This window comes from Salmo salar, chromosome 11 (assembly GCF_965601325.2).
Source record: "Salmo salar chromosome 11, fSalSal1, whole genome shotgun sequence".
NCBI classification, from domain to species: Eukaryota; Metazoa; Chordata; class Actinopteri; order Salmoniformes; family Salmonidae; genus Salmo; species Salmo salar.
Genome location: NC_138301.1, coordinates 80,847,442 through 80,861,186, shown reverse-complemented (window position 1 = coordinate 80,861,186; position 13,745 = coordinate 80,847,442). Strand labels below are relative to the sequence as shown.

The 13,745-nt window shown below is 45.2% G+C and overlaps 1 protein-coding gene across 3 annotated transcripts in view; it reads right to left on the bottom strand.

Annotated features, from left to right (window-relative positions):
• tnpo1 (transportin 1) overlaps positions 1 to 13,745 on the bottom strand; it is a 67,294-nt gene that overhangs the window by 50,216 nt on the left and 3,333 nt on the right. For all 3 annotated transcript variants that reach the window (XR_006757623.2, XM_045689856.2, XM_014128059.3), the window contains exon 3: positions 3,845 to 3,994. Coding sequence is in view for 2 of the 3 variants with exons in the window: in XM_045689856.2 (XP_045545812.1) it covers positions 3,845 to 3,994 (150 nt within the window). In the remaining variant the exon portion in view is untranslated. The remainder of the gene's footprint in view (positions 1 to 3,844; positions 3,995 to 13,745) is intronic.

Sequence of the window (13,745 nt, the reverse complement as noted above, 5' to 3'; positions counted from 1 at the left end):
TACTGAGGTCACTTGTTAAATCCATTTCAAATCCACATTGATTAAGGGACATGGATTGTGTGTCATTCAAAATGGTTGAATGGGCAAGAAAATATTTAAGTGCCTTTGAACAGGGTATGATAGTAGGTGCCATGTGCACCGGTTTGTGTCAAGAACTGCAAAGCTGCTGGGGTTTTCATGCTCAACAGTTTCATGTGTATCAAGAATTTTTGCACCAGCCAATGGTCATCCAGCAAACTTGACAACCATGGGAAGCATTGTAGTCAACACGGGCCAGCATCCCTGTGGAATGCTTTCGAAAGAATGTAGAGTCCATACCCCAACGTATTGAGGCTGTTCTGAGGGCAAAAGGGGTGGTGGGTGAAACGCATATCTATCTATCTATTTTACTGGTACTGTGTGTTTATTTATATATATAAAATTGAGTTTCACCCCCCACCCCTTTTGTCCTGTTTGTTTACACACACACACACACACACACACACACACACACACACACACACACACACACACACACACACACACACACAGTAATATATATATAATTGATTTATTACTGGTACTGTGTGTGATATATATAAATAAATAAACAGTACCAGTAAAAAAAGTTTGGACATACCTACTCATTCAAGGGTTTCTTTAAAATTGTACTATTTTCTACATTGTAGAATAATAGTGAAGACATCAAAACTATGAAATAACACATATGGAATCATGTAGTAACCAAATGTTTTTTTAAATCAAAATATATTTTAGAATCTTCAAAGTAGCCACCTTTTGCCTTGATGGCAGCTTTGCACTCTTGGCATTCTCTCAACCAGCTTCATGAGGTAGTCACCTGGAATGCATTTCAATTAACAGGTGTGCCTTGTTAAAAGTTACATTTGTGGGATTTCTTTGCTACTTAATGCATTTGAGCCAATCAGTTGTGTTGTGACAAGGCAGGGGTGGTATACAGAAGATAGCACTATTTGGTAAAAGACCAAGTCCATATTATGGCAAGAGCAGCTCAAAAAAGCAAAGAGAAATGACAGTCCATTACTTTAAGACATGAAGGTCAGTCAACACAGGAAAACCATCAAGCACTATGATGAAACTGGCTCTCATGAGGATCGCCACAGGAAAGGAAGACCCAGAGTTACCTCTGCTGCAGAGGAGAAGTTCATCAGCTTTACCATCCTCAGAAATTGCAGCCCAAATAAATGCTTCAGAGTTCAAGTAAGAGACACATCAACATGAACTGTTCAGAGGAGACTGCGTGAATCAGGCCTTCATGGTGTAATTGCTGCAAAGAAAGCACTATTAAAGTACACCAATAAGAAGAAGAGACTTGCTTGGGCCAAGAAACATGAGCAATGGACATTAGACTGGTGGAAATATGTCTTTTGGTCTGATGAGTCCAAATTTGAGATTTCTGGTTCCAATCGCTGTGTCTTTGTGAGACGCAGAGTAGGTGAACGGATGATCTCTGCATGTGTGGTTCCTACCATGAAGCATGGAGGTGGTGGTGTGATGGTACTCTGCTGGTGACACTGTCCGTGATTTATTTAGAATTCAAGGCACAGTTAATCAGCATGGCTACCACAGCATTCTGCAGTGATACACCATCCAATCTAGTTTGCACTTAGTGGGACTATCATTTGTTTTTCAACAGGACAATGACCCAACACACCTCCAGGCTGTGTAAGGGTATTTGACCAAGAAGGAGAGTGATGGAGTGCTGTATCAGTTGACCTGGCATCCACAATCACCCGACCTCAACCCAATTGAGATGTTTGGGATGAGTTGGATCACGGAGTGAAGGAAAGGCAGTCAACAAGTGCTCAGCATACAGTTGAAGTCAGAAGTTTACATACACTTAGGTTGGAGTCATTAAAACTCGTTTTCAAACCACTCCACAAATTTCTTGTTAACAATCTATAGTTTTGGCAAGTCGGTTAGGACATCTACTTTGTGCATGACAAGTAATTTTTCCAACAATTGTTTACAGACAGATAATTCCAGTGGGTGAGAAATTTACATAAACTAAGTTGTCTGTCTTTAAACAGCTTTGAAAATTCCAGAAAATGGTGTCATGGCTTTAGACGCTTTTGATAGGCTAATTAACATCATTTGAGTCAATTGGAGGTGTACCTGTGAATGTATTTCAAGGCCTACCTTCAAACTCAGTGCCTCTTTGCTTGACATCATGGGAAAACCAAAAGAAATCAGCCAAGACCTCATTCATAAAATTGTAGACCTCCACAAGTCTGGTTGATCCTTGGGACCAATTTCCAAATGCCTGAAGGTACCACGTTCATCTGTACAAACAATAGTATGCAAGTAGAAACAGGGGACCACGCTGCAGTCTTACCGCTCAGGAAGGAGACGCGTTCTGTCTCCTAGAGATGAACGTACTTTGGTGTGAAAAGTGCAAATCAATCCCAGAACAGCAGCAAAAGACCTTGTGAAGATTCTGGAGGAAACAGATACAAAAGTGCATATCCACAATAAAACGAGTCCTATAGGGGCGAGTCCTATATCAACATAACCTGAAAGGCCGATCAGCAAGGAAGAAGCCACTGCTCCAAAACCGCCATAAAAAAGCCAGGCTACGGTTTGCAACTGCACATGGGGACAAAGATTGTACTTTTTGGAGAAATATCCTCTGTTCTGATGAAACAAAAATAGAACTGTTTGGCCATAATGACAATCGTTATGTTTGGAGGAAAAAGGGGGAGGCTTGTAAGAACACCATCCCAATCGTGAAGCCCGGGGGTGGCAGGATCATGTTGTGGGGGTGCTTTGCTGCAGGTGGGACTGGTGCATTTCACAAAATAGATGACGGAAAATTGTGTGGATATATTGAAGCAACATCTCAAGACATCAGTCAGAAAGTTAAAGCTTGGTTGCAAATGGGTCTTCCAAATGGACAATGACAACAAGCATACTTCCAAAGTTGTGGCAAAATGGCTTAAGGACAACAAAGTCAAGGTATTGGAGTGGCCATGACAAAGCCCTGTCCTCAATCCCATAGAAAATGTGTGGGCAGAACTGAAAAAGCATGTGCGAGCAAGGAGGCCTACAAACCTGACACAGTTACACCAGCTCTGTCAGGAGGAATGGGCCAAAATTCCCCCAACTTATTGTGGGAAGCTTGTGGAAGGCTACTCGAAACGTTTGACCCAAGTTAAACAATTTAAAGGCAATGCTAGCAAATACTAATTGAGTGTATGTAAACTTCTGACCCACTGGGAATGTGATGAAAGAAATAAAAGCTGAAATAAATCATCCTCTACTATTATTCTGACATTTCACATTCTTAAAATAAAGTGGTGATCCTAACTGACCTAAGTCAGGGAATAATTACTAGGATTAAATGTCAGGAATTGTGAAAAACTGAGTTGAAATGTGTAAGGTGTATGTAAACTTCAACTGTATATTATTTTTGTTTTATTTATTGTTGGACATGAGACTGTAAAAAACGCCAGGAAATCAGTTCAAGTATTCCCACGCATAACAGAAAGACATGTGATCTTTTACAAATGTAAGCAAGGTTTGACATTATGATTTTGTCAAATATACCCGTTTGGGCATCTTGCTTTCAATTTGCAGTCTACAAATTATTTGTAATGATATTCCGCCCCACCGACCATGTACTCAAGATAAATACTATTATAATCAGCCCCCGACTGAATCTAGTTGATGATCCCTGCTCTGTCTTAATCAACCTTTATTACACTGCTTACAGTGTATTTGATTATAGTGATCAAATTGTCCATCATGGACGTGACCACTTAGAAGAGAGCACTATAATTCAATGAGGACAACATTCTTTGTTACAAATGCAGGCTATGACACTTACCCACAGTGGCCCGTATGAGGGGTGAGGAGTCTCCGATGTTCTGCAGACACTCGCTCTTGATGAAGTCAGACACTCCATTGGGGAAGTTCTGGTAGTGGGCCTTCACATTGTTCTTCAGGATCAGACCACTCAGAGACCGGGTCGGCTCATCTGGAGAGAAGGGGGGAGTAGGGGCAGTCAATTTAGGGGTCAATTCCATTTTCTATTAACCTCACTAGGGTAGGGAGCACTATTTTCACCTCCGGATAAAAGGCGTGCCCAAAGTAAACTGCCTGCTACTCAGGCCCAGAAGCTAGGATATGCATAGAAAACACTCCAAAGTTTCTATAACTGTTAAAATAATGTCTGAGTATAACAGAACTGAAATGGCAGGCGAAAACCTGAGGAAAATCCATCCAGGTAGTGCCATTATTTTGAAATGGCTGTTTTGGAAATTAAAGCCTATCCACCATTTAAAGGGATAGGACCCAGATTCCATTCCCTATGGCTTCCACTAGTTGAACAGTCTTTATACATTGTTTCAGGCTTTTATTCTGAAAAATGAGGGAGAATGACAACTTTGAGTCAGTGGATAGTGGGATGTCCCCAGAGCTGTTTCTTGCCTTTCTTTTATATTGACGACGCTATTGTCCGGTTGAAATATTATCAATTATTTAGACTAAAAACAACCTGAGGATTGATTATAAACATCGTTTGACAAGTTTCTACGGACACTATTTGGAATTTTCATCTGCCTCTTCTTACTGTATTTGAGCCATTGGATTACTGAACAAAACGAGCCAACAAAATTGAGGTTTTTGGATATAAAGAGGGACTTTATCGAACAAAACAAACATTTACTGGGTAACTGGGAGTCTTGTGAGTGCAATGATACGAAGATCAAAGGTAAGTGATTAATTTTATTGCTATTTCTGACTTGTGACTAATCTACTTGGCTGGTAACTGTATGTAGTGTTTTGTGTGCTGAGCACTGTCCTCAGATAAATCGCATGGTTTGCTTTCGCCGTAAAGCCTTTTTGAAATCTGACACGGCAGCTGGATTAACAACAAGTTAAGCTTTATTGTGATGTATTGCACTTGTGATTTCATGAAAGTTAAATATTTATAGTAATTTAATTTGAAATTGGCGCTCTGCAGTTTCACCGGATGTTGGCCAGGTGGGACGCTACCGTCCCACACCCCCTAGAGAGGTTAAGTCAATGTACGATTAGTCGATGAGCCGAAATGCATAAATTCTATTAGGACTAAACATTCAATGAAGATTTTTCCAAATTAACACAATTCTAATTTTACAAAATGTTGTTTTAATAGAATTAACACAACTTGTCCTAACTTACATGATGCATTTGATTGGCGTCTAAATAGACTAAACAAAAATATAAAAACACAACATGTAAATGTGTTGGTCCCATGTTTCATGAGCTGAAATAAAAACATCCAAGAAATATTCAATATGCACAAAAAGCTTATTTCTCTAAAATGTGTTTACATCCCTGTTAGTGAGCATTTCTCCTTTGCCAAGATAATCCATCCACCTGACAGGTGTAGCATATCAAGAAGCCGATTAAACATGATCATTACAGAGGTGCACCTTGTGCTGGTGACAATAAAATTTGCAGTTTTGTCACAACAAAATGCCACAGATGTCTCAAGTTGAGGGACAGTGCAATTGGCATGCTGACTGCAGAATTGTCCACCAGAGCGGTTGCCAAAGAATTGAATATTCATTTCGCCACCATAAGCGGCCTCCACAGTCATTTGAGAGAATTTGGCAGTAGGTCCAAACGGCCTCACAACCGCAGACCACATGTAACCATGCTAGCCCAGGACCTACACATCTGGCTTCTTCACCTGCGGGATCATGAGACCAGCCACCCAGGCAGTTGCTGAAACTGTGGGTTTGCACAACAGAATTTCTGCAGTGTCCAAAACCGTCTCAGGGAAGCTTGTTTGCGTGCTCGTCGTCCTCACCAGGGTCTTGACCTGAATGGAGCTTGTCATTGTAACTGACTTCAGTAGGCAAATGCTCACTGTCGATGGCCACTGGCACGCTGGAGAAGTGTGCTCTTCATGGATTAATCCCGTTTTCAACTGTTTCAGGCAGATGGCAGTATGGCGCCGTGGCCGAGCGGTTTGCTGATATCAATGTTGTGAACAGAGTGCCCTATTGCGCCGGTGGGGTTATGGTATGAGCAGACATAAGCTACAGACAACGAACACAATTGCATTTTATTAATGGCAATTTGAATGCAGAGAGATACCGTGAAGAGATCCTGAGGCCCACTGTTGTGCCATTGATCCGCCACCATCCCCTCATGTGCATGATGCACGGCCTCATGTCTCAAGGATCTATACATCATTCCTGGAAGCTGAAAATGTCCCAGTTCTTCCATGGCCTGCATTCTCACCAGACATGTGAGATGTGTTGCGCTTCACAAGGCAAATTGTGGCCCCAGCAGATAGGGACTGGTTTTCTGATCCACGCCCCTACCTTTCAGGTATCTGTGACCAACAGACGCATATCTATATTCTCAGTCATGTGGAATCCAGAGATTAGGGTCTAATGGATGTATTTCAATTGACTGATTTCCTTATATGAACCGTAACTCAGTCAAAATCTTAGAAATTATTGCATGTTGCGTTCATATTTGTTCATTGTAGAAGGGAGTTTGAATACACTATTAAGTACACTACAGACAAAGGCTAAACATCTAGTGAGCAGGGGGTTGCTGTATAGCCATGTCTCATATAGCAACACTACTAGAAAACCCAAACAAAAACATGTCATACCCTCTCTACTCAGTACAATGGCAAACCACTGCTTTCACTGGCTTCCCTGATTCAAAAGTTCATTTTCTTTGACTCATTCCCCTAACACTGTGATGTTCAGCTTGGTGTAGCATAACTACAATCAAAGTCATAGCCTCAGTCATGATTTCTGTTTTATCAAAAAGGCCTTTATAGCAAGGAACAAGTTTCCCTTAATACTACTGAATGGGCATTCCCCATTGGTATTTCACTGTCTGATAATTCTCCTCCATGGCCGTTTGATCCAATGTCTACCTCTGTTCTGATTTAAAAGTACACTAAAATTTGATTACCGCTGCATCTCTCTCGACACAGAGCAGTAAAACAAACGCCATCCTCAAAAGGCAATGGCTCATCAGCCTAAACCGTTGGGTCATCCATTCTACTGTACACAAACAGGTTGTCAGCAGGTCAGGAGTTGAGTTGTGCCCGGCCGGGGATTAGTTTTAAAATTTGAATGACCCATATTCTAGTGGTGTGGTGCCACATCAGTGACAAGACATTTGATTTGATTTATTAAGATCCCCATTAGCCAATGCCTATGGCACCAGCTAGTATTACAAGGGTCTGACACAACATTACAGACAAAATACTTAATTTACATAAATTTAAAATCATTAACATGTGCGAGTGCCTATCAGTTACACATATACTGAACTAAAGTATAAAAACTCAACATGTAAAGTGTTGGTCCCATTTTCCATGAGCTGAAATAAAATATCACAGAAATGTTCCAGTCTCATAAAAAGCTTATTTCTCTCAAATGTTGTGCACAAATGTGTTTACATCCCTGTTAGTGAGCATTTTTCCTTAGCCAAGATAATCCATCCACCTGACAGGTGGGGCATATTCAAGAAACTGATTAAAACAGCATGATCATTACACAGGTGCACCTTGTAATGGGGACAATAAAAGGCAGTTGTCGCACAACACAATGCCACAGATGTCTCAAGTAGCAGGATTGTGCAATTGGCATGCTGACTGCAGGAACATCCAACAGAACTGTTGCCAGAGAATTTCATGTTTCATTTCACAACCATGTAATTTTAGAACATTTGGCATTAAATCCAACCAGCCTCAACCAGACCACGTGTATCCACGCCAGCCCAGGACCACATCCAGCTTATTTACCTGCGGGGATCATCTGCGGAAAGGGTGGTGGCTGAGGAGTATTTCTGTCTAAAATAAAGCCCTTTTGTGGGGAAAAACTCATTCTGATTGGCTGGGCCTGGCTCCTAAGTGGGTGGGCCTATGCTCTCCTAGGCACACCCATGGCTGCGCCCCTGCCTAGTCATGTGAAATCCATAGATTAGGGTATCATTTATTTATTTAGCAGCAGCAGCTGAAAAATGAGCTCCTACAAATATTGAAATTTACATGGTTTTTAGAGTGAAGTACATCGGAAAAAAGCAAAAGAAAACTGCAAGACTGAATAGGAGAAAAAACAAGCAACAAACAAAGAAGATAGGCTTTTGAAAAATAACTATTTTTCATAAAATTGTAGTTATCTTAGCTAGCTGAATTGTTTACCAGTTGCTAAGCAGTTGCTAAGGACTCTTTTGGAAGAAGCTAGCTAGCTAACGAAGAACAACAAAGAATATCTAGTTAACAGAATAAAAGAAAGAGAAAATCAGGACAGAAGAAAAAGGATATCAAAGTGAAACAGTTCTCTAAAGACACAAGAGACAATAATACAAGAAACAACACTTCTGTAGCTTGTCAACTATGTGTCTGTCTATCCCTGTTCTCTCCTCTCTGCACAGGCCATACAAACGCTTCACACCGCGTGGCCGCTGCCACTCTAACCTGGTGGTCCCAGCGCGCACGACCCACGTGGAGTTCCAGGTCTCCGGCAGCCTCTGGAACTGCCGGTCTGCAGCCAACAAGGCTGAGTTCATCTCAGCCTATGCTACCCTCCAGTCCCTAGACTTCCTGGCGCTGACGGAAACATGGATTACCACAGATAACACTGCTACTCCTACTGCTCTCTCTTCGTCTGCCCACGTGTTCTCGCATAACCCTAGAGCATCGAGCCAGCGGGGTGGTGGCACTGGAATCCTCATCTCTCCCAAGTGGACATTCTCTCTTTCTCCCCTGACCCATCTGTCTATCTCCTCATTTGAATTCCATGCTGTCACAGTTACCAGCCCTTTCAAGCTTAACATCCTTATCATTTATCGCCCTCCAGGTTCCCTTGGAGAGTTCATCAATGAGCTTGACGCCTTGATAAGTTCCTTTCCTGAGGATGGCTCACCTCTCACAGTTCTGGGTGACTTTAACCTCCCCACGTCTACCTTTGACTCATTCCTCTCTGCCTCCTTCTTTCCACTCCTCTCCTCTTTTGACCTCACCCTCTCACCTTCCCCCCCTACTCACAAGGCAGGCAATACGCTTGACCTCATCTTTACTAGATGCTGTTCTTCCACTAATCTCATTGCAACTCCCCTCCAAATCTCCGACCACTACCTTGTATCCTTTTCCCTCTTGCTCTCATCCAACACTTCTCACTCTGCCCCTACTCGGATGGTATTGCGCCGTCCCAACCTTCGCTCTCTCTCTCCCCCCTTCCATCCTATCATCTCTTCCCTCTGCTCAAACCTTCTCCAACCTATCTCCTGATTCTGCCTCCTCAACCCTCCTCTCCTCCCTTTCTGCATCCTTTGATTTTCTCTGTCCCCTATCCTCCAGGCTGGCTCGGTCCTCCCCTCAAGCTCCGTGGCTCGACGACTCACTACGAGCTCACAGAACAGGGCTCCGGGCAGCCGAGCGGAAATGGAGGAAAACTCGCCTCCCTGCGGACCTGGCATCCTTTCACTCCCTCCTCTCTACATTCTCCTCTTCTGTCTTTGCTGCTAAAGCCACTTTCTACCACTCTAAATTCCAAGCATCTGCCTCTAACCCTAGGAAGCTCTTTGCCACCTTCTCCTCCCTCCTGAATCCTCCTCCCCCTCCCCCCCCCCCCCTCTGCGGATGACTTCGTCAACCATTTTGAAAAGAAGGTTGACGATATCCGATCCTCGTTTGCTAAGTCAAACGACACCGCTGGTCCTGCTCACACTGCCCTACCCTGTGCTTTGACCTCTTTCTCCCCTCTCTCTCCAGATGAAATCTCGCGTCTTGTGACGGCCGGCCGCCCAACAACCTGCCCACTTGACCCTATCCCCTCCTCTCTTCTCCAGACCATTTCCGGAGACCTTCTCCCCTTCCTCACCTCGCTCATCAACTCATCCTTGACCGCTGGCTACGTCCCTTCCGTCTTCAAGAGAGCGAGAGTTGCACCCCTTCTGAAAAAACCTACACTCGATCCCTCCGATGTCAACAACTACAGACCAGTATCCCTTCTTTCTTTTCTCTCCAAAACTCTTGAACGTGCCGTCCTTGGCCAGCTCTCCTGCTATCTCTCTCAGAATGACCTTCTTGATCCTAATCAGTCAGGTTTCAAGACTGGGCATTCAACTGAGACTGCTCTTCTCTGTGTCACGGAGGCTCTCCGCACTGCTAAAGCTAACTCTCTCTCCTCTGCTCTCATCCTTCTAGACCTATCTGCTGCCTTTGATACTGTGAACCATCAGATCCTCCTCTCCACCCTCTCCGAGTTGGGCATCTCCGGCGCGGCCCACGCTTGGATTGCGTCCTACCTGACAGGTCGCTCCTACCAGGTGGCGTGGCGAGAATCTGTCTCCGCACCATGCGCTCTCACCACTGGTGTCCCCCAGGGCTCTGTTCTAGGCCCTCTCCTATTCTCGCTATACACCAAGTCACTTGGCTCTGTCATATCCTCACATGGTGTCTCCTATCATTGCTATGCAGACGACACACAATTAATCTTCGCATTTCCCCCTTCTGATAACCAGGTGGCGAATCGCATCTCTGCATGTCTGTCAGACATATCAGTGTGGACGACGGATCACCAGCTCAAGCTGAACCTCGGCAAGACGGAGCTGCTCTTCCTCCCGGGGAAGGACTGCCCGTTCCATGATCTCGCCATCACGGTTGACAACTCCCTTGTGTCCTCCTCCCAGAGTGCTAAGAACCTTGGCGTGATCCTGGACAACACCCTGTCGTTCTCCACTAACATCAAGGCGGTGACCCGATCCTGTAGGTTCATGCTCTACAACATTCGCAGAGTACGACCCTGCCTCACACAGGAAGCGGCGCAGGTCCTAATCCAGGCACTTGTCATCTCCCGTCTGGATTACTGCAACTCGCTGTTGGCTGGGCTCCATGCCTGTGCCATTAAACCCCTACAACTCATCCAGAACGCCGCAGCCCGTCTGGTGTTCAACCTTCCCAAGTTCTCTCACGTCACCCCGCTCCTCCGCTCTCTCCACTGGCTTCCAGTTGAAGCTCGCATCCGCTACAAGACCATGGTGATTGCCTACGGAGCTGTGAAGGGAACGGCACCTCCATACCTTCAGGCTCTGATCAGGCCCTACACCCAAACAAGGGCACTGCGTTCATCCACCTCTGGCCTGCTCGCCTCCCTACCTCTGAGGAAGCACAGTTCCCGCTCAGCCCAGTCAAAACTGTTCGCTGCTCTGGCACCCCAATGGTGGAACAAGCTCCCTCACGACGCCAGGACAGCGGAGTCAATCACCACCTTCCGGAGACACCTGAAACCCCACCTCTTTAAGGAATACCTAGGATAGGATAAAGTAATCCTTATAACCCCCCCCCCCCCCCTTAAAAGATTTAGATGCACTATTGTAAAGTGGTTGTTCCACTGGATATCATAAGGTGAATGCACCAATTTGTAAGTCGCTCTGGATAAGAGCGTCTGCTAAATGACTTAAATGTATTTCAATTGACTCATTTCCTGTAACCAATTTAAAATCTTTGAAATTGTTGCATGTTACGTTTATATTTTTGTTCAGTATACATGTCAGTACATACACACAAGCAGGTCACATGGGGGAGAGGCGTTGTGCCTTGAGGTGTTGCTTTGATTTTGTTTTTTGCTGTTCACTTGCACTATATAAGATGGAAGGGAGTTCCATGTACTCATGACTGTATAATACTGTACTGGACCTGGGGGAAAGATCGCTGGTGCCATGTCTGGTGGGTTAAGTGTGTGTAAGTTGACAATGCAAACGATTTGGAATTTCCAACACAAAGTTTGTTACAAAAACAAGTGACGCGCCTCCCGAGTGGCGCAGCGGTATAAATCACTGCATCGCAGTGAGGAGGGTTTGGCCATCCGGGACGTCCTTGTCCCATCGCTCTCTAGCAACTCCTTGATGTGTGCTGGACGCATGCACGCCGACTCATGTCACCAGTTGTACGGTGTTTCCGCCGACACATTGGTGCAGCTGGCTTCCGGGTTAAACGAGCAGTGCGTCAAGAAGCAGTGCGGCTTGGAAAGGTCGTGTTTCGGAGGACGCATGGCTCTCGACCTTCGCCCCTCCTGAGTCCGCACGGGAGTTACAGCGATGGGACAAGACTAACTACCAAATGGATATTGCGAAATTGGGGTAAAAAGGTACAACAAAAAAGAGACGCAGTCAGTCTTCCCTCAACTCTTCGCTAAGAGTGACTTGCATGCATAGTATTAATATCAGCCCTCTGATTACAATGAAGAGCAAGACGTGCCGCTCCGTTCTGGGCCAGCTACAGTGTAAGTAGGTCTTTCTTTGCAGCACTTGACCAAATGACTGGACAATAATCAAGATAAAACTAGAGCCTGCAGGACTTGCTCCTTGGAGTGTGGTGTCAAAAAAGCAGAGCATCTCTTTATTATGGACAGACCTCTCCCCATCTTTACAACCAATTAATCTATATGTTTTGACCATGGTAGTTCACAATCTAAGGTAACAAAGTAATTTAGTCTCCTCAACTTGTTCAACAGCCACACCATTCAATACCAGATTCAGCTGAGGTGAACAACATAGGGAATGATTTGTACCAAATATACTGCTCAAAAAAATAAAGGGAACACTTAACACAATGTAACTCCAAGTCAATCACACTTCTGTGAAATCAAACTGTCCACTTAGGAAGCAACACTGATTGACAATACATTTCACATCCTGTTGTGCAAATGGAATAGACAACAGGTGGAAATAGGCAATTAGCAAAACACCCCCTATAAAGGAGTGGTTCTGCAGGTGGTGACTACAGACCACTTCTCAGTTCCTATGCTTCCTGGCTGATGTTTTGGTCACTTTTGAATGCTGGCGGTGCTTTCACTCTAGTGGTAGCATGAGACGGAGTCTACAACCCACACAAGTGGCTCAGGTAGTGCAGCTCATCCAGGATGGCACATCAATGTGAGCTGTGGCAAGAAGGTTTGCTGTGTCTGTCAGCGTAGTGTCCAGAGCATGGAGGCGCTACCAGGAGACAGGCCAGTACATCAGGAGACGTGGAGGAGGCCGTAGGAGGGCAACAACCCAGCAGCAGGACCGCTACCTCCGCCTTTGTGCAAGGAGGAGCAATGCCAGAGCCCTGCAAAATGACCTCCAGCAGGCCACAAATGTGCATGTGTCTGCTCAAACGGTCAGAAACAGACTCCATGAGGGTGGTATGAGGGCCCGACGTCCACAGGTGGGGGTTGTGCTTACAGCCCAACACCGTGCAGGACGTTTGGCATTTGCCAGAGAACACCAAGACTGGCAAACCTATGCTCTTCACAGATGAAAGCAGGTTCACACTGAGCACGTGACAGAGTCTGGAGACGCTGTGGAGAACGTTCTGCTGCCTGCAACATCCTCCAGCATGACCAGTTTGGCGGTGGGTCAGTCATGTGGGGGTGGCATTTCTTTGGGGGGGCCGCACAGCCCTCCATGTGCTCGCCAGAGGTAGCCTGACTGCCATTAGGTACCGAGATGAGATCCTCAGACCCCTTGTGAGACCATATGCTGGTGCGGTTGGCCCTGGGTTCCTCCTAATGCAAGACAATGCTAGACCTCATGTGGCTGGAGTGTGTCAGCAGTTCCTGCAAGAGGAAGGCATTGATGCTATGGACTGGCCTGCCCGTTCCCCAGACCTGAATCCAATTGAGCACATCTGGGACAACATGTCTCGCTCCATCCACCAACGCCACGTTGCACCACAGACTGTCCAGGAGTTGGCGGATGCTTTAGTCCAGGTCTGGGAG